This window comes from Gymnoscopelus braueri (genome assembly GCF_963280865.1).
Source record: "Gymnoscopelus braueri genome assembly, chromosome: 5".
Lineage (NCBI taxonomy): Eukaryota > Metazoa > Chordata > Actinopteri > Myctophiformes > Myctophidae > Gymnoscopelus > Gymnoscopelus braueri.
Window position 1 is genome coordinate 5,557,113 of NC_137606.1, and position 18,795 is coordinate 5,575,907.

The 18,795-nt window shown below is 40.6% G+C and overlaps 1 protein-coding gene across 1 annotated transcript; it reads left to right on the plus strand.

Annotated features, from left to right (window-relative positions):
* The first annotated feature begins 470 nt into the window (after positions 1-470).
* On the plus strand, positions 471-18,539 carry ddx6 (DEAD (Asp-Glu-Ala-Asp) box helicase 6). The gene is made up of 14 exons (XM_080428907.1): positions 471-610; positions 3,558-4,172; positions 4,565-4,625; positions 7,089-7,193; positions 7,558-7,687; positions 8,926-9,072; positions 9,535-9,629; positions 10,661-10,783; positions 10,976-11,104; positions 11,721-11,837; positions 12,444-12,507; positions 13,084-13,185; positions 13,937-14,119; positions 14,540-18,539. The coding sequence occupies exons 2-13, from the start codon at positions 3,967-3,969 to the stop codon at positions 14,113-14,115; spliced, it is 1,458 nt and encodes a 485-aa protein (XP_080285033.1). The 5' UTR covers positions 471-610; positions 3,558-3,966; the 3' UTR covers positions 14,116-14,119; positions 14,540-18,539.
* Positions 18,540-18,795: the final 256 nt, after the last annotated feature.

The window sequence follows — 18,795 nt, forward strand, 5'->3', positions numbered from 1 at the left end:
GTATCAATTCAATGTAGAAATACTCTGTAAAAAGTAAAGGTCTGGTATTCAGAATGTACTTACTGTAAAAGTACAAAAGTATTGGCATCAAAATATACATGCAGTGCCGAAAGTAAAAGTACTCATTATGCAGAATGTCCCATTTCAAGCTTTCAGAATGTATGAAAATCTTTTGAAAATAGCCAATCTACGAGCTTGTAGATCTGCTATTTTCAAATAGCCGAAATATATAGAGCTTAAGTGGTACCGTTAATGTATGTTTAGTAATGAAAATCTAAAGCCACAGAGTAACTAGTATAGCTATAGAAGTAAAAGTATTGACAATTCGAAATACTCAAGTAAAGTCAAAAAATAAACCTCCAAATTGTACCTAAGTACAGTACTTGAGTAAATGTACTTAGTTACTTTACACCACTGGTGAAATCAGCTGACCAGTGTGATGATGATGATGATGGAAGGAGGGCTCAAAGCAGAGTGGAAGCCATCTTGAACGTTGCTTTAGTGTTTGACACCAGAGAGACTACAGTCTTCATGGTCAGGCTAAAACAACAACGGCTCCAAACAAACAAAACATCACACAGTGAAGCTAAATATTTCCAGCATTCTAAAGGTAACGGTCAATTTCTTTCTCAGCCATCTTTAAACAACAGAAACGGAATGAGTCAGATCGTTCTACGACATAAACCTTTATAGCTCCCGAGTATCTGAGGCTATGTTGTCCTAGCTAGCTAACAGTTAGCTGCTAACCTGGTTAATTTTCCAAGCCTACAGATTAACGTTAGCTTAGCCCTGCCAGCTGCTACTTGTAATAGCAACAGCATATCCTCGAATGTGGTTTCCAGTTCGACCAGTACGTTGACCCAGTGAGCTTAATGTCGAGCTGGTCTTAACTGGAAGCCCATTGGAAAATGTTGTTGTTTAGCTAACTTGGCTAATGCTAACGCCAGGTTAGCTAGTAGCTAATGATAACCTGGCGTTTGCATTGACCAAGTTAGCAGCTAACGCTAGCCCTACGTTAGCATTAGCTACTAATGTTGGCTAACTAACAACCACCGAGTTCTTACTGGTTTCTTGTTCGACCAGTGGGTTTTGACCAGTGAAGAGACAGGCTGGACGTTGACATGAACATAAAGTGATGTGTCTGTGTGTCATTCAGTCAGCCTTTTTGGCATGTAATGCTAACGCACCGGCTTCAACGAAAGGGTTAATAATGAATATTCCGTCGCACTTTGGAACAAGAAAAATATCGTCGACACTTAATTTGTTGTGTTTTCAGTTTAAGTTGAAAACGCATCGTATTTTAGTCACACGACACGCTATATGTATACACATATTATTTTACGTGCTAACGTCGTGCCGATAAAGGCTGCCTTCTGCGTAGCTTGTTGCTAAATGTTGTAATTTATGCTCTGTCGTATGACGGTGTTCTAAAATAGCCAAAATACAACCTCTTTATTGGCGTGCGATAACGTCGTACGGCTCAGAACATAAACGCAACGTTTGTTCATCTGACAGTTTGGTTTGAGCTGGTTGACATTAAACCAACTGGCTGGTTGGTTTTCTCTGCATAGAGTTTCTGTCACTTGACACTTCATCAATAACAACCAGAAGCCTTGAGAGTAGGGGTGTTGGAAAAAAAATCAATTAATGTAAAAACGTTTTTATCAACGATTCAGAAAATGGATACAAAAAAACATATTTTTGTGTATTTATATCTGGCAAAGTTACAGTGGTTCCTACTGTATGGTGTGTGTGTGTGTGTGTGTGTGTGTGTGAGAGAGTTTGTATATGATATGTAAGCTTGCCATAATCATAGTAAACATTATCATGTCTTCAATCATATGGGGTTTAGGGGGAAAACGAAACCTACTTCAGTCACTTTCAGTTCAGCACAGCAGAGGGGAGATGTCCAGCTGACACTCATTAATTTTACTTACTTCAAGGCAATTATGTTGTGTTTCTGCATCAAATAGAACTACACCTAATTTAAGATGCCATCAAAGCCAATATTTTTTTTACAAGCAACCATCTTTGATGTCATATATTTTTTCGTTTGAGCTGTTGGAAATAACTAGGCTGCACTTGGTTGTTAAAGGCCAGATGACAACAATATGACTGTTCTGAAATGGATAAAACTTATCTCTTTTTCTTATTGTTTTACGGCAGTTGGCATCCAGCATTTTGGTGCATTATCGCCACTTGATAAAACTGATTAGGAATAATTTTCAAATGGGGAAACACATTTTTTTATCGAATCGTAGCCTCGAGGATCGAAATTGAATCGTGCGACAGCAGATGAATCACAGCCCTACTTCAGAGCATACAGGTCGAGTGGGCATGTTACATTGCAAAAAGAAAAGTGAATAAATGTAGGCCTATGCTTTGGAAAATGGTCAGAAATAATGTAAAGTATACATGATTTGAATATGCACGGTAGCCTACATCATTATTATCAGACCTAAATGTACCTTTCAACTTATTGTTTATGCCCCCGTTTATAAAATAAATGTAAACAATGGTGCCCAGAGTTCTCAAGTGCCCACTGTACCAGTTACCGCCTTGAGATAGTGTGATAGTGTTTTGAGCTTTACATTTTTTTAGAAGACATGAGGGCGTCGTTTACCCTCGTTCTATGAAGTCCACTAATGTTCAAAATAGCAAAAATAGCAGATCTACAAGCTCATAATGCCTCACGATGCATTGTGTTGAGATATGCTTTCGCCCGCTTGTGTCTGTGTCTGCAGATAATCTTGGAAATCACTGGACTGACAACAAACTTTTCGTGTCCAGTAGGCCAAGGAAGACTCCAAATTCTTAGAATCTGCCTCATTGTGGCAATACCAAGCCCCTTTACGTCTTGGCCTACAACTCTTGAACCATAGGTCGTACAATAATTATTATTCAATTAATTCCTTGGATCATGACGCAACTCTCCTATAATTAGGGCTGTCACGATCATGAAATGTTACTTGCTGATTAATTGTCAAAGACAATTATTAACAATTAGAATTTTAGCATTGAACATTGGAACATATAAATCAAAATTACATTTCTATTTGCCTTTTAGGCTTTGTAAACAAAACTTGCAGAAGCCTGAGGGTGGGTATGACGAAAAATACAAAAGTGACAGTGACTGGTACCAATAATCAATATAAATAATGCGCTATGGTCAAAACAGGCCATGCACTTAATAATTGTATACTTTTCAAATTGTAAAAAAATGCTAGAATAGTCGATCTACAAGCTCATTATCTGCACATTTTCTACCGATTAATTCATACCGATGAATGCAAAGTAATTGTGATTATCTCAAATAATTGCAATAACTTCTTTCGTGCTCCAAACTGTATGACGGAAGCATTTGAAAATTGTGAGAGGCAACAGCCTGGCTCGTCAGACTACAGAAACATTATTTGACCAAATAAGTTACAAATGATCTCAGGACTAGGAACAATTCCCTTTGCAGTTTGTTTCTGTCTTCTACCATTGTTACCATGTTGACTCACTAAGAGCAATTTGTAGTGAGCGTTTCTAACACGGTTGTTGTGTATTTTCAGGGTAAGAAAACGACGACAACCTGAGAGAAAAGACAAGACGGCTCTAGGCTACACAAGATGGCTAGCTAAATGGTTGGCCAGTACTTGGAAGTTAGCCGGCCAACTTTGCCCGTGAGACCTGCAAGTCTAAGCCCACATTTGCTAAAGGGATCTGTGCTTAGTCCCATTTCTTTAGCTTGCAAAATCCATTTTGTCTTTTGAGACTCTGTGCAAAGTTCCACAGCGAAACTGTTTATTGAAGACTCCTCGGATTCAATGATTTGAATAAATTGCCTTTTGGACAATTGTTATCAGAGGGAAGGACAATCCTCAAAGCTTGCATAAGATCCCCCGAGGAGGACTAGACTCACTTTTACTCGGACACTTGTAGACATTTCTCTGCTTTTTGAAGCAGACAAATTGAGTAAATATGAGCACCGTCAGAACAGAGATCCCAGTGATTTTGGGCCTGTCCAACCAGAATGGACAGCTCAGAGGTTCCGCTAAGCCTGTTGGAGGACCAGGCGGAGGAGGGGGAGGAGGCCCACAACAACAGCAACTAAGCCTGATAAAAGGCTCCAGCACAATCAACAATGGTAGCTCCCAGCCAGCCTCCACAGCCAACACTGTCATCAAGTGAGTTAAAGTTAAATAAGGCTGCGACTATCCATTTTTGTCTTAGCGATTATTCTATCAATTACTTTTTCATTGAATTGGCATAGTATTGAAGCGTGTTTTTATATTTATTTGTATATATCAACGAATCGATGCAAAAAAATCTAATAGATTTTTTTAGATCAACTTTTGATTTGATTGAATACTTATACAGTTTGCAAAAATACAGAGGTACAGTTCTACAATTATGCTAAAAGGATAACACAAAAAGCCTTGAGGGCTTGTTTCCATTGTGGTCCTATGTATTCAACTCATCATAGGAAAGATTTTGCAGTGCATGATCTACAGCGTACTGTATGTGTACACCCATCTTAAATTTTGACTTGAGTGCTGATTTTCACTCTGTTCAACAGGGGAGATGACTGGAAGAAAAATTTGAAACTCCCTCCAAAAGACACAAGGATGAAAACTTCGGTAGGTGCATAACAAATTTGACACCTTATGCTCATGTACTTTTGCAGTTCCCGGGTGCAAGATGTATGGATTCATTCCTCATTCAACAGAATGAATAGCTCAATTTCTCACTTTCCATTCTATAGCTAGCCACTTGAATCCTTGCGTCCATATTCTTGGGCAAAAATAGCAGATGTGCAAGCGTTGTGAACTTGTAGATAGGTTATTTTTGGCACATATATTTGGTGTAGTGAGAAAATGGGTGCGGGCCAGTATAGAGCTTTTGGGAATCCGGTAAACGTAGAGGGTTTAACCACTGTGAAAGTTTTCACAGCAAATGGCAGATCAACAAGCTTGTCGATCTGCTATTTCCAAACCTTCCCCACAATAAGAATGCTGTAAGTGGTTAAGGTAGTTTCATTGATTACAAACCTTCCAGTCATGCTGGTGATTCCCATGAGAAATTGAAATGGTTTCCCAGCTTAATAGCATAAAAGTCGATCCAAAAAAGAATAAAATGATTAACTCTTGAATGTGTCCCCTTGGATTATGAATCTGACATTAGTGGACCTGTGATGCAAGTCCGTGTGCTGGACTCTTCTTATCACAGCATATAAACCACAACAAATATGTTTTTTCAACACTGTTTGCTCTCTCAAATGTGAAAGGGTAAATAAATACAAGGGCACTGGGTAGATGCAACAAAGCTTCAGTTTGATGACCGGGTTGACGGGTTCCTTACAAACTCAACTCAAGTTGGGCTGACATTTGTCATGCTCATTTCACCTACAAAGGTCATTTGCAGTGAAATAATCATGACAAATCAAAGCCCAACTTGAGAGTCAATAGTTTATTTCTGTTTGCTTGACTATTTTAGTTTTTAATTCCCCCCCCATGTTTGTTTAGTCTGTCATGCCAACCCCCACAGTTGTTCTTGGCGAGGGTGTAGACAACCACGTCTCCTCTGATACACATCACGTGTATCGTAGGATACAGTTTCACCAGTTTGTTGTGTTTGAACTGTTTCTATCATCTGGAGAAAGGATCAATCAGTATATGTACCACATAACCATGACTTAACTCTTTGACTGCGGACGACGCGATAACGCGTCAAGTGCTACTTTGTCCAGTTGGCCGTCGACGCGCTGGACGCGCGTTCATTGTTTAATCTCTGATTGCGCTATGCTGCTTAATATTCAATGTTATTTTCGAGTTCCACTTACTTCACCCACATCTGCATCCGGTTTCATGACCTGGATTCCGTTTCCGTTTTTTGATTTTTTTCCCCGGTCATTTTCGTCCAAAATAGGTAAACAAACGGTTTTTCACACGGTATAACAGACAAACGGACAGGTTCTCTTCTATAATCTATGGTCTGGGTGACGATCAGTCATCGCCGTCGTGTATCACATCGTAAATTTGGCCGATCAGACAGTCTGGGACCACGTCACATCCGTTTTCATGTTTTTCCCTGTCTAATCTCCCAAGAAGGGTGACAGTGACCCAACGACCTGATCAAGCTGTCATGTGCTGCTCTCTAGTGGCGGATTTGTGCTGTGCCTTTAAATTATGTGTCTTTGAATTATTTTCATGAAAAAAATTCAAAAAATAAAAAAACACGAAAATTGCTGGCACTGGGGGAGTACTTTATGAAAATACTCTGGCAGTCAAAGAGTTAAAGGCCCAGTTAAGAATACATGTGCAGTACACTCTTTGTATTTGTAAGTGATAATGCACTGGGAGCAGGCCGGCGATGAGAAAATAACCCCAATGTCGTTTTAACTGACATGCTTCCAGTTTATTATCCTACATACACCACAAACCAACGCATCTGCCATTGTATTTAGTGCACAATTGGTTAGAATTAGAAACATTCATGAAACACAACCAGTCATCACTGAGATACATTTCTTTTTCATGCGACCACTAAAGCAAAATGTTAATGACCCATCTTGCATTTAGTTTTTATTTGCTATTGTAATAACTGTTCTTTTTGTAAATGGCACGGCAAATGTAGGGAAATAATTATCCTGGGAGATGTCTCTACAGACCGTTAAAAATCAACATGCTGGGGCGCCCGCTGGCCTAGTGGTCCAGGCGCATACCACATACGCTGGTAATCCAGCTTGACAGCGTGTCGCGGGTTCGACTCCCGATCCCGACGACTTTTGGTGTGTCACCCCCCTTCCATCTCTCTCCCCATTTCCTGTCCGCTTACTTTCCTATCAATAAAGGCAGAAAAAGCCCCCAAAAATATCTTACAAAAAAGATAAAATAATAATCAACATGCTTCCCTCCCACTGAAAAATAATATACATTCAAAATTAGAATCTCTAGTTAGGAATAGTCTGCTTGTGAGGATTTATACATCAGCCTAATCATTATGACGATGACTGTCATGATATTCAAAATAATCTGTTCTCTGGTTGAAAACGTAACTGTCTATTTACTTTAACTTGATGAATGGTGTTTACTGTAATACAGGACGTGACTGCAACTAAAGGCAACGAATTTGAAGATTATTGCCTAAAGAGGGAGCTTCTCATGGGAATCTTTGAGATGGGCTGGGAAAAACCATCTCCGATCCAGGTACGCATTTTGATTTTCAATTGTCAGACCAGGACAGGCTACTGACACTCAAATTAGGGGTGCAACAGTTAATCAAAAAAAATAAGTAAAGAAAAACAAAATTATCAAATGTAGCAAAATAGCAGATCTATCTAGATTTTTTTCTCTGGCACCCGTGTATGACAAAGTATAATAGGACTTAAGTCACACTAATCGATGTTGTTTTTTTAGTTGATAGACAGCATATAATTCATCAAAATATATGCTGATTATCATCAATGATTAATCAAAACTATTGATAAATCATAAAAATAATCCATAGAATTATCGCTAAGAAGATAAACGATAACTTGCAGCCCTAATTGGATGTCATTTTGGTCCCCAGGAGGAGAGCATTCCCATTGCACTGTCAGGAAGGGACATCTTGGCCAGAGCCAAGAATGGCACAGGGAAGAGTGGAGCCTACCTCATCCCCTTACTTGAACGCATCGACCTGAAGAGGGACTGCATACAAGGTTAGAGACGTGACTCTGTCCCCCAGGGGTCTATACTAGGCCCCCACTTTTTTTCAGTCATTACCAATTTTTTTGGCTGCAAATGGCTGATCTGCAAGCTCCAGTCATCCCGATGTAGAATTGGGATGACTGGAGACGCCAATGGAGGGCTCGTCTGAGGACAACGTAGAGAGAAGATTACAATGCGCTGTGAGCTTGTAGATTATTTATTAACGCTTAGCGCTAGAATATCTTCTGTGCATAACTGTGGTCCTGTGTTTCCAGAAGGCTGCATACCCGTTTACAAGTTCATTTCCCCATAGCTTTGTCAAATGGCTCTGCAGCAGATTTCGTCTGTCGGGTGGACATCTCATATGTCCAAAACTGTTACTTTTCAGGAGTCAAATTCAAAAATAGCAAAAGTAGCAGATCAACCTGCTCAAAACGTGTCGCTTCGTTTCGAGCTTGCGGATCTGCTACTTTTGAAGGGGTTATCAAATCTGCTGCAGAGCAAATCGAACTAACCTATGGCGAAACTAAATGGTATGCCTAAACCTGGTGTTACAGTTATGCACAATAAGCCTATTGGGACGCTAGGGTTCATGTGGCTAAACCAGGTTAAAGCTCTAATTTAATTCTTGTCTTGCTGAGCTGACAGTGTGTCGGACAAATAATTGCGATGTCCCCAGGTTTTATTCCTGCTCGCTCTGTGCCGTCAGCCTCTTGTCTCTTCACTGTCCTGTCTTAACAAGCAACCAGACAGTAAATGACAAATCCTTTGTTTGAATGCAAAATAAACGTAAATGATAAATCCTATTTATGAATCATTTATTTCTCTCAAACTGTTACATAGCAGTGGTTCTCAAACTTCTTCATGTCAAGAATCCCTTAAATTGATATGCATCTGCCGCGGACCCCCATCTGTAAAGATTTTCGGCCAGGGACCCCCAGAAAAGATGTGGGCTAAAACAAATTCTCATTTATTTCAAAATAATTCAAAAACTTTTTCAAGACTTCAGAATTGTTCTAAAATAGCAGCTGTACAAGCTTGCAGTGCCTGTAAGTTTGTAGATCTGTTCATTTTGAATAGCCAAAGTATAAAATATGGATAAAGCGGTTTAAATTATTGTGACCCTGGGGGTCTCTGGACCCCACTTAGAGAACCACTGTTCTGAATAGGAACTTGTAATATATAACAAACGATTACGAAATATGTGTTTTTCTGTCATTAATTTGTCTTCATCCGTTTGTGCCTCCAGCTCTGGGCATCGTGCCTACCAGAGAACTGGCTCTGCAGGTGAGCCAAATCTGTATCCAGGTCAGCAAACACATGGGTGGGGTAAAGGTCATGGCAACCACAGGCGGAACCAACCTTCGTGATGACATCATGAGACTTGACGAAACAGGTAAACTGCTAGATGATGTTGTGCCATCTTGAGGATTAACTGTACGTTTTGTTTGTTACCTAACCCCCATAGATCTGTTCATCTGAGCACATACTTGGCACTGTTTGTTAGGGTTGTCATGAAAATGCATAGAAATAAATTCCTTTTATCATTAATCAAAAAGACAAGAGAATTGAACTGCAACCACAGAAACACTAGCGTGTAGCGTCCCTATTCTAGGACAAAGATTCTGTGAAAATAGCCAATCTACAAGCTCACAACGCTTTGCAACGCAACACATTGTGAGCTTGTAGATCAGCCATTTTTGGTGCAGAGGGAAAAAAGGTAGGGGGCCTTGCATAGGCCTTTGGGAGACTTAAGTATATAGGGTTAGTGGTTAAAATGTAAAGTCAAGTACATTACTGAAGTAAATGTACTTAGTTACAGTCCATCACTGACCATTTGTGTCTGTTCACTTTCTAGTACACGTGGTCATCGCCACTCCAGGGAGGATTTTGGACCTCATCAAGAAGGGAGTGGCAAAGGTCAACCAGGTGCAAATGATCGTGTTGGATGAGGTGAGCTTTTTCTTAATGGCTTTAACAGCTCGTCAAAAGGGCAAGTCAAGATTACAAAAAGTAATAATATAGATACATACAGTAAACTCGTTGTGCTTACCATTAATGGACAAACATTTTTACAAATTGAATTATTGATGTAGGGCTGCAACTATCAGCTAATGTATTCAGGAGAATAAACCACACTTTATCAGTTCTGTTTTGTATAGGGAGCCAATGAAGTAAAGTGATCCAAGTATAGAGTAATGTTAAGTCTTCTTGCTATGTTGTTTCTATAGACTAGTGATACCTAAGTCAGGCCCTAGGGGTCCGGGGGACTAAAGGCTGTAGTAGCATACTCCAAACGATGCCAAACATTTTCCAGCTTCGACGGGGCTTGCTGAACTGAACAAAGTTCTTCTAGGACAAAACTATTTTATACTCGCCCTAAGGAGTTCTGAACATCACCGCCCACTCAGTAGTCTGTCTAGCAATACCACAGGTACTGAAGCATCGTGTACAGCGCTGGAACGGTGGCTCCACTGCTTTTTGGTAAATTTGTCACGGGAAGCTTTGCCATTTCTTGCGACAGGTTGTGTTTCTGGTCCCTCAGAGACTGATTTTGGAGGCGTTTGTACCAACTAACCTCTCAGCCAACCTCCCTTGAAAACTATCCATGGTTCTCTGCTGGTAGAATCAAGTCTTTGGCAGAATGTGGAAATAAAACGCTGTAGCGGAGGTGTTTGGCTAGTTGGAACATCTTGGGAGGTGCAAGAACTGCTGAACAGAACGCCGGAAAGCCACTGCCCAAGTTCTTAATGACATTCATGTTGTTCTTATTGACTTGCTGAAGCAGAACAAAGTTCATCTTCGGTTGGTATATGCTGCAGGCTTAATGCTTCACCTGGTTTTCCAGGTCTAACTTGGACCCTGATCAGACAGACATCTGGAATGATAATCGCTAAGAATATAATGGATAGTTTGCAGCCGTTTTGCAGCTGGCAATGCCAGGCCCACTCTATTGAATGTTGTGTTTGTCTCTCTACCATCAGGCTGACAAGCTCCTGTCTCAGGACTTCATGGCGATGATGGAGGAGCTTCTGGGCTTCATGGCTAAGCAGAGGCAGATCCTGCTTTACTCTGCAACTTTCCCACTCAGTGTGCAGAAGTTTATGGTATGTTTTGAAGTTTCCTTTTCCCTTGTTGCACAAACTTTGGACTCTTTCCGCCTATACCTTGGTTTGTTATATAATGGCACAGATAGGGCAGGAAGTATGCAATATATTGAAAGAATGTTTTGTCTTTGTTTTTTATGGAAGAAAAAAAAAAGTCAGCCGAGCTCATTCTCACCTTGCTGTCCTTTGCAGAATGCTTACTTGCATAAGCCCTATGAGATTAACCTGATGGAGGAACTCACCCTGAAAGGAGTAACTCAGTATTACGCCTATGTGACTGAAAGGCAAAAGGTTCATTGCCTTAACACCTTGTTCTCCAGGGTAAGTGCTTACTGGCTGTTTATTTACTGTTTGTGTTAACCACTTAAACCTATCTACTGCCTTGACTGTAGTCACCCAGGGCTCTATATATTAGGCCCCCTATTTTCTTCCCGCTAAACCAGGGGTCTTCAGGGGGTCCTCAGAGTTACTACAGGGGGGCCGCCTAATCTTTTTGATAGGATTATTATTTTCTTTCTTTCTTTAACCACTTCAACCATATAGAATCCCTATTCTGAGGGGAGCATTAGCCGAAAATGGCAGATCTACAAGCTGACACGAGCCGTCAGCTTGTAGATCGGCTATTTTTGACAAATAAACAACACTGATGATGGTGATGTCAAACAAGTCTAAGAAGCCATCTATTAAATCTATGAAAAAGTTAAATATGCAACACAATTTCATACAATATGTAGTGGGGGTCCCTGCTTCATCTCTCTCAGCTTAGGGGTCCTTGGGCTGAAAAAAGCATTGAAGACCCTGTCCCCTGCTCTACACCAATAATATTTGGTGACATAGCCGATCTGCAAGCTCAACGCGTCAGAACACGACACATTCTGAGCTAAGATGGATAATCTGTTACTGTATGTCATTAACTATCTTTTTTTCCCCTTTCCAGCTCCAGATCAACCAGTCTATTATCTTCTGCAACTCCTCTCAGAGAGTAGAGCTTTTGGCCAAGAAGATCTCCCAGCTGGGCTACTCATGTTTCTACATCCATGCCAAGATGAGACAGGTCAGCTCACCACCAGCACCTGTTACATTTACTCATTTACAATGTAGGCTTTTAGCACAGTGGACCTCAAAGTGGGGTCCAGCGACCCCCAGGGTCCTTGAAGGGGTTTCCAGTAAAATAGTTAATATTGCATCAAAATAAGTTTAACCACTTTAACCCTATATACATTGGCTATTTGAAAATAGCCAAATTACAAGCTTTGATTTTGATTTACCTGTTGCACCCCTACATAGAATTTGTTTAACTTTGTCAAAGCAAAGTTATGGTCTACTCTCTTTCCATGTCACTTTTACTTTATATGCTGATAACCTTTTTAAAGAAACATCCAGTGAGTGAATGCGGAACAGTCTTTTATATTATAATGGGGGGCATTTTTAAGAACCACTTGAACACTTTTGTTTGGACATGCATTTGTGGAATATCTTAGATTCTTTCTTTGTAATATGTCTGCTGTTTTTGTTCTGAGTTCTATTGTACAGTTTTGCTGCTGTTATTCTTTTTAATTGTTGTATTTTTATTGTGTGTAAAGCACTTTGTGAATTTTCTCTGTGAGAAGTGCTATATAAATAACATATACTTATTTACTTACTTATTATGTCTCTACAGGAGCACCGCAATCGTGTGTTTCATGACTTCAGAAATGGCCTCTGCCGGAATCTTGTCTGCACTGGTAAGTGACACAGCTGGGTACCAGTATATTGGTTTATGTTCATCCAGTTTGTTTCTCAAATCTGATCTTTAGGACCGGCTGTCCACACGGCCATTTGTAGGTGATCAAAAAAAGGTGTATTGAGATATCGTCGACCTATCATTGGTTGCTGTGTTAACAATGTAAAGACTTATGTCTGAGATATGTTTAACCCATTAAGACCTGAGGCCCATTTTACAAATACCGGTACCTTCTAAATCGGTAGTTCTCAACACACTTTCAAGACATTTCAGAAATGTTCAAAAATGGCAGATGTACAGGATCTGCTATTTTTTAATAGCCAACGCAAAAATTGAAAATGACACCGATGCTTTCCTGGTTTTAACGGGTTAGCTTATACAGTTGTCATATGTCAGTGTCGCTCGCTGAAAATAGCAGATACACGTTCTGCTATTTTCTGTAGTATTTTTTAAGTGTCCAAACAACCACCTAAGAATGTGTTTAGATTTGATGAGCAAAAATATGTGATCCAAAGATTTTGTATAAGAAAGATATCAGCCATTTCTTAATGCTCATTTGACCTGTCCTTCCACCCAGATCTCTTCACGAGAGGAATCGACATTCAAGCCGTCAACGTCGTCATCAACTTCGACTTTCCCAAGCTGGGGGAAACGTACCTTCATCGCATCGGCCGATCTGGTAAAAGACAAAAGTCTCTGTCTTACAATAGCACCGTTACTTAACACCTGGTGTCCCTATTTTGGGTACGTCATTATAGACGCACATAAAAGAAAATTGACAAGCTTTCAAAGTGTTGCATCGCAAAGCATTTTACATGGGCTGTTTTCGGTGTATGACACCTTATGTATGAATCGGGTTGTAACCTTTTCAACTAAACAAGTTACTTAAAGCAATACTAGGTTACTTTTTCAAAAAAACTAAAGTTAAATTGTATATCTTTTGTGAGTGGCAAATGTTTCACAACACCCACTCCATGAATTTCACCCCCGAAAGCCTTTTATAAACAATTTTCTATTGAAACGGTGGCGGGGGTGTCGCTCCCGCGAAAATGATGTCATCCGTCCGGAAAACGGAAATGTACCGCACTGGTTTCCTGTTTGGCCAGGAACTACCGCGCTATTAACAAAAAGGAATCTCACACTGTTTTTAAGACATTATAGGATTTGAAGATGGAAAAACAACAGAAAAATAAAACACAGCTCACGATAACTAAAGCTCCACTGGCTAAGAGAAACTCTCCGCAGATAGTATGAAACAATTAAAAGAACGCTTTTTGAAACACTTCCTTTTTCCGGTGAAAACAAATGGAATTCTGGGTAATGCAGGACTAAGCTATATACATGCAGTGACGGTAGTGACCAGCAGAGGTTGCACAGTATGGCTTTAAGGTAGTATGGAGTTTGATGGTGTTGTTTCCCCTCGCCCCCAGGCCGTTTTGGACATTTGGGTCTTGCCATCAACCTGATCACGTATGACGACCGCTTCAACCTGAAGGGCATCGAGGAGCAGCTAGGAACAGAGATTAAACCCATCCCCGGCATCATCGACAAGAGTCTATATGTGGCAGAGTTCCACAGCGAGACCGGGGAGCTTCTCCTCAAGCCCTGAGCAGGTGACAACCATACTCCTACCTATTATGATAATATTCATGAAAATATTGGGAAATTGACATTTCAAACTACCGGTATTTAAATCTCTTTTTGATCTACCAGGTAACCAGAAGATTTAGAAAACTTAATTCAAACCACCTAGAAGAGTGGTTCAAATCTGATAAGCAAAAATCTGTTTGTTTTTTTGCTGCAAAGCCGCTTTCAATTCTGTATGTTGTTGTAGTTCATGGTGGGAGGGACATGGCTAATGCTTGCTTTTACTGTAGCAAGAGTAGGTGAGAATACATTGCATTGATAATCTCAATATGCATAAGCAATTTGGTAAATATTGTATTTGCTAATGAAATGTAAAAATTGAGAACTTGAATGTGGGGTTGACATAACAGAAATGTAAAATACACTGTCTCGTTTTCTCTCCACAGATCAATCCCTCCTTCACACCCCGATGTACATCTCTCCCCCCCCCCCCCCCCCCTCCCCCTCCCCCTTTCATTCGTGTCTTGGAATTTTCTTTTTTTTATGTATAGCCTCCATCTGTCTTCCTGTTTTGGGTTCCACCACAAGGAATGTATATGGATGGATCCGTTTAGGATGAACCTGGAGTCTGTTTCCACAAGGGGCTGTTTGTTTCGCTGCACCACTACATCCAGAAGAAGACATCACCAATGGGAGTGGAGGGAATGCAGGGGACCAAGTTGATTCATATTGTCCACCTGTCACCGCCACGCCAGCACAGACAGACCCTTATCTCTCCCCACCGCCCCCTGCCATGATTCTGTTTTTATGGATTTGTATCAAGTGCCTTAACAAGAAGCTTAACTTGTTCTGAAGTAATAATCCCCCGTTTTTTTTGTCATGTTGCTCACTTCATCCCAGAAAATCACGTTGGCCTAGTCAACAATTTGTCTCGTTAATTCACTTCTAAGCGAGGTGAATTCACAATCCGTCATTTGTTTTAGGTCCACCTATCCGTTACCACAGGGATAAAGCGGTCTGACTTCGTCTTTCTGCTGGCTGAGCTGTGCATGAGTCTGACTGCTATATGAAGACATAAACTTGGATTTTCCACGGACAGGGATGCTGGATTAGAGACAGCCAGAGACTGTCCGCATGCATGTGGAGAAGTGTGTGCTTCTAAAAAAAATAACCGAGACCCTTCCCTCCCACCGTCTTCAATACCAGAACACTAACAGTTGATGAGAACTCTTGCAGCCCATCAACAGACACCCTGAGTCACTACGATTCCCGTCTTGGTGGAGTGTGAGGAGGAAAAAAAAAGCTATTTTATTTTTGTCCAGTTTCGTCACCTTCCTATGGATGGCCATAACTCTAATCTGCTAGATGTGCGGCCCAGATGTGTTGGGCGCGCCCTTGTATACCTTGTATATACCTTATTTCCTTTTAAAGATTGTTTTAAACAAGTTTGAAAGGCTGGCTGACAGAGCAAGAAGCTTTTTTTTGGATTTGGATCTAGTTATCACTGGAGAGATTTTTCCCATAACTGCCAGTTAATCTTTTTGAACAGCAACATTGGTCTGTGAATTATTTATGATTTCCTTTTTTTGTTTGTTTAAGAAATTGACGAATTCCTTAGAATCCACATTTGAATTGCATGAAATCCTTTGGAGGCAATTCACCAGATGCGTTTTTACCCCAATTTTTCAAAGCTGCACTTAATGTTGCCTCAAAATTATTGCGCTTTGATTATCATATTTGCGTTTTACCAGTGTTGACAAGACTCCACTCTAGACAGATGGCTTGGTTAAGCCCATGTGCGTTTGAATAATTTCTTTCTGTTGTCAGCAGCCTTGGCTTGTTGTTGTTGTGACTCATGAACACTCACTGGGACATTCAGCAATAGTGAGTCTGTGTTGAGAAGAGTCAAAAAATTATATTCAGTAACGTGTAGTAATACTACTTGCTGCAGTGCAGCTGAATTGGCAGAAGGAGAATTTCTGTTGATTCCTGGGGAGGTGTATAGCTGTCCTGGGGAGGTGTTTAGCTGTTACGTAGGATCTGTGTGCTGTTAAAGCACTGGTACATTATTTGCAAATATTTGGGAGAAAGATGCTCTTATTCCCCCTCCCCCCTCTTTGAAGAATGTTGGCCTAATATATGAAAATGAAACATCTGACCCAACGTGTAGCAGGAATTAAATTATGTCTCGGTGCATTGTAAGTTAGCTGGCTTTTTTTAACCACTTAAGACCGCTTTCAGAAATGGCGGAAATAGCCGAGCTTGTAGATCTGCTATTTTTGTTATTTCTGAAATTGGCCTTGGAAACATGCCCGAAAGAGGTATGCTAGGTTGAAAGTGGTGGAAAACCAGTTAACTAAAAGTTGCTGCACAAATTCAAACCTAAGGCGGGTTGCACTTACCGCAAGTACAGAGATAATGGGTTCAGGCAATAATGATACTGACTGCGCTGCATTTTGTACACCTGGCCACTGGGGTTGTATGGGAGTGGTGTGGGACATTATGGTTGGGAGGCAGGGAGGATGGACATGAAGGATAATGATAAAAATAATTGCCATTCATGGGACTGCTTGTTTAAAAAAACTACAAAAAAAATCTTTGCACCTCAGACCGCTCTGAGTGTGTGTGCTTAATTTGTTGCCCTGTATTGAATATTTGGGGGATTGGGTTAGAATAGTTGTGGTATACTTATATTCAAACTAAATGTCCCTTTTTTAGCTTTAAGGTCCTCTGGTTCATTGTTTTGTTGAAGCCTGATTTATACTGCGTCGTATGATTGTGCTGTGCGCCTAAAATAGCAGAGTATTCAAGCTCACAACTAAAAGAACGCCATTCAAACTGCTCCTTGTCATACCCACATGAGCTCTGGATGCGTGGCCCGATGGACATCCATTTAGCCACCAGGGGTGCAACTGTTAATCGAGCTAATCGATTATTTAAAAATAATTAAATTAATGAGAATAAATGAATGAGAATAGCCTATCTTTAAGCTCACAACGCATATAGATTAACCCTAAACATGGCAAAAATAGGCTATCAGACTAAATTATTTACTAGATTATAAAAAAATCTATTCAAATTCATTTGTTGTATAAAAAATTATAACGCATTATAAATAAAAGAAGAAAATCTAAGTTATCGATATAATGGCTAATCGTTGCATCTTTCCACTTGGTATGAGACCGGCTCGCTTGTGTATCGGCTATTTTAGGCACACAACACTGTCATGCGACGGATCATATTTTAGGTAATACGCGGGGCCTTTCTGCAAATCAGGATCCCTTTTACACTAAAATGTTGAGATGCTCTTTTTTACCGGGTTCTAGTCAAGATGAGAAGTATTGCACATGTAATCAATTGAGTTTTTTCATAGACTTTCTCATTGGCTAGGATCAGGGGTCCTTGTTCACTCGTCTACTGTAAGGCCCTTCATACTTGCATTTCTCATTTGGATGTTTTTTTGTGTTGGGGGTGGTGGGTGGGTGGGGGTTAAACATAAAAAGAAATGCGACAGTAGACGATCGAACGGGACTCCGTCACACAGGCACGTGGCAGCTGTCTGTTCGCCTGTCACTGGCAGAAGTAGTAACATCAGTCATCAATTATCCGTCCAGATTTTTGATCACTTAAAACTCTACTTTTGACGACGCTCTTTTTTTTGGGTGTCACTTCCAGTGGCTGAAGCACTGTTTTATCTTGAAGAATGAGACGAGAGCATCTCTCCCTCAATTTGGGTGACTACGTAATACTTGATTGGATTTTGTGCAAATATTGAAGTCGCCTCATTCTTCAAGGTCTTTGATTTTATTTTCGGGGAGGGATGTTTGCTTTAATGTTTGCTGCCCTGATGCAAATGTGAATCCTCCTTGATATTCAAAACACATCTCTTGTGTGTGTCTCCGTCGCGAAATTCTCCATTTCCATGTGTCTTCTGAAGACGCATGGAAATAGTGAATTCCGCGACCGGGATGGTTGACCAGGCTACCACTTTGGTGCATTCCAACATTTCACCTGTCAAGGAGGATTCATTGGGGATTCCTCTCAACTGTCAAATTTGTAGTGTTAATTTAACCGGTGTGCAAATGGTCGTCCACTTGTACACAGAGGTATATTAACACGCCGGTTTTGCAGTATAGATGAATGCATCAGTAAATCTAAACTGGGTGGGGGCTCAATAAGTCATAGCTGACCAATCTTAAAAATCCAAAAGTAAAGGCTTGGGGTCCAGTCACAAATGGCCCCTCAAATTGGGATTTATTTTGGTTATTAAACTAATGTGGTTTCAGCAGGGATGTTTATGGGAAATTACAACCAAATTATTGACACTTGCAATCGTCAATTGGACTTTTTTTCAGTGGAGCAGTTTGCATAATTGACGTGGGTCCCAAAAAATGTCACGATATGAAGTGATTGTTATTGTTGGAAAATAAAGCTCACTGAAATCCATTTGTGTGTGTGTGTGTGTATGAATGTTTTCTTCAGCTTGTCTGGCGTTGCCAGGGTTACTGCAACTCATCGATCTGCGTGTTGGAAGTTTACGTCTCCCTCTCTACCTCCCCCCTCTCCTCACTGATGGAGCTCTGGTCTGACATACTCATACATCGTTGCAACAAGGGTTCCCAAACGTTTCAGGCAGTGTCCCACCGTGTCCCACCGTGTCCCCAAAATCATATTTGAACTGGGGAACCCCCACCCTGGCAAG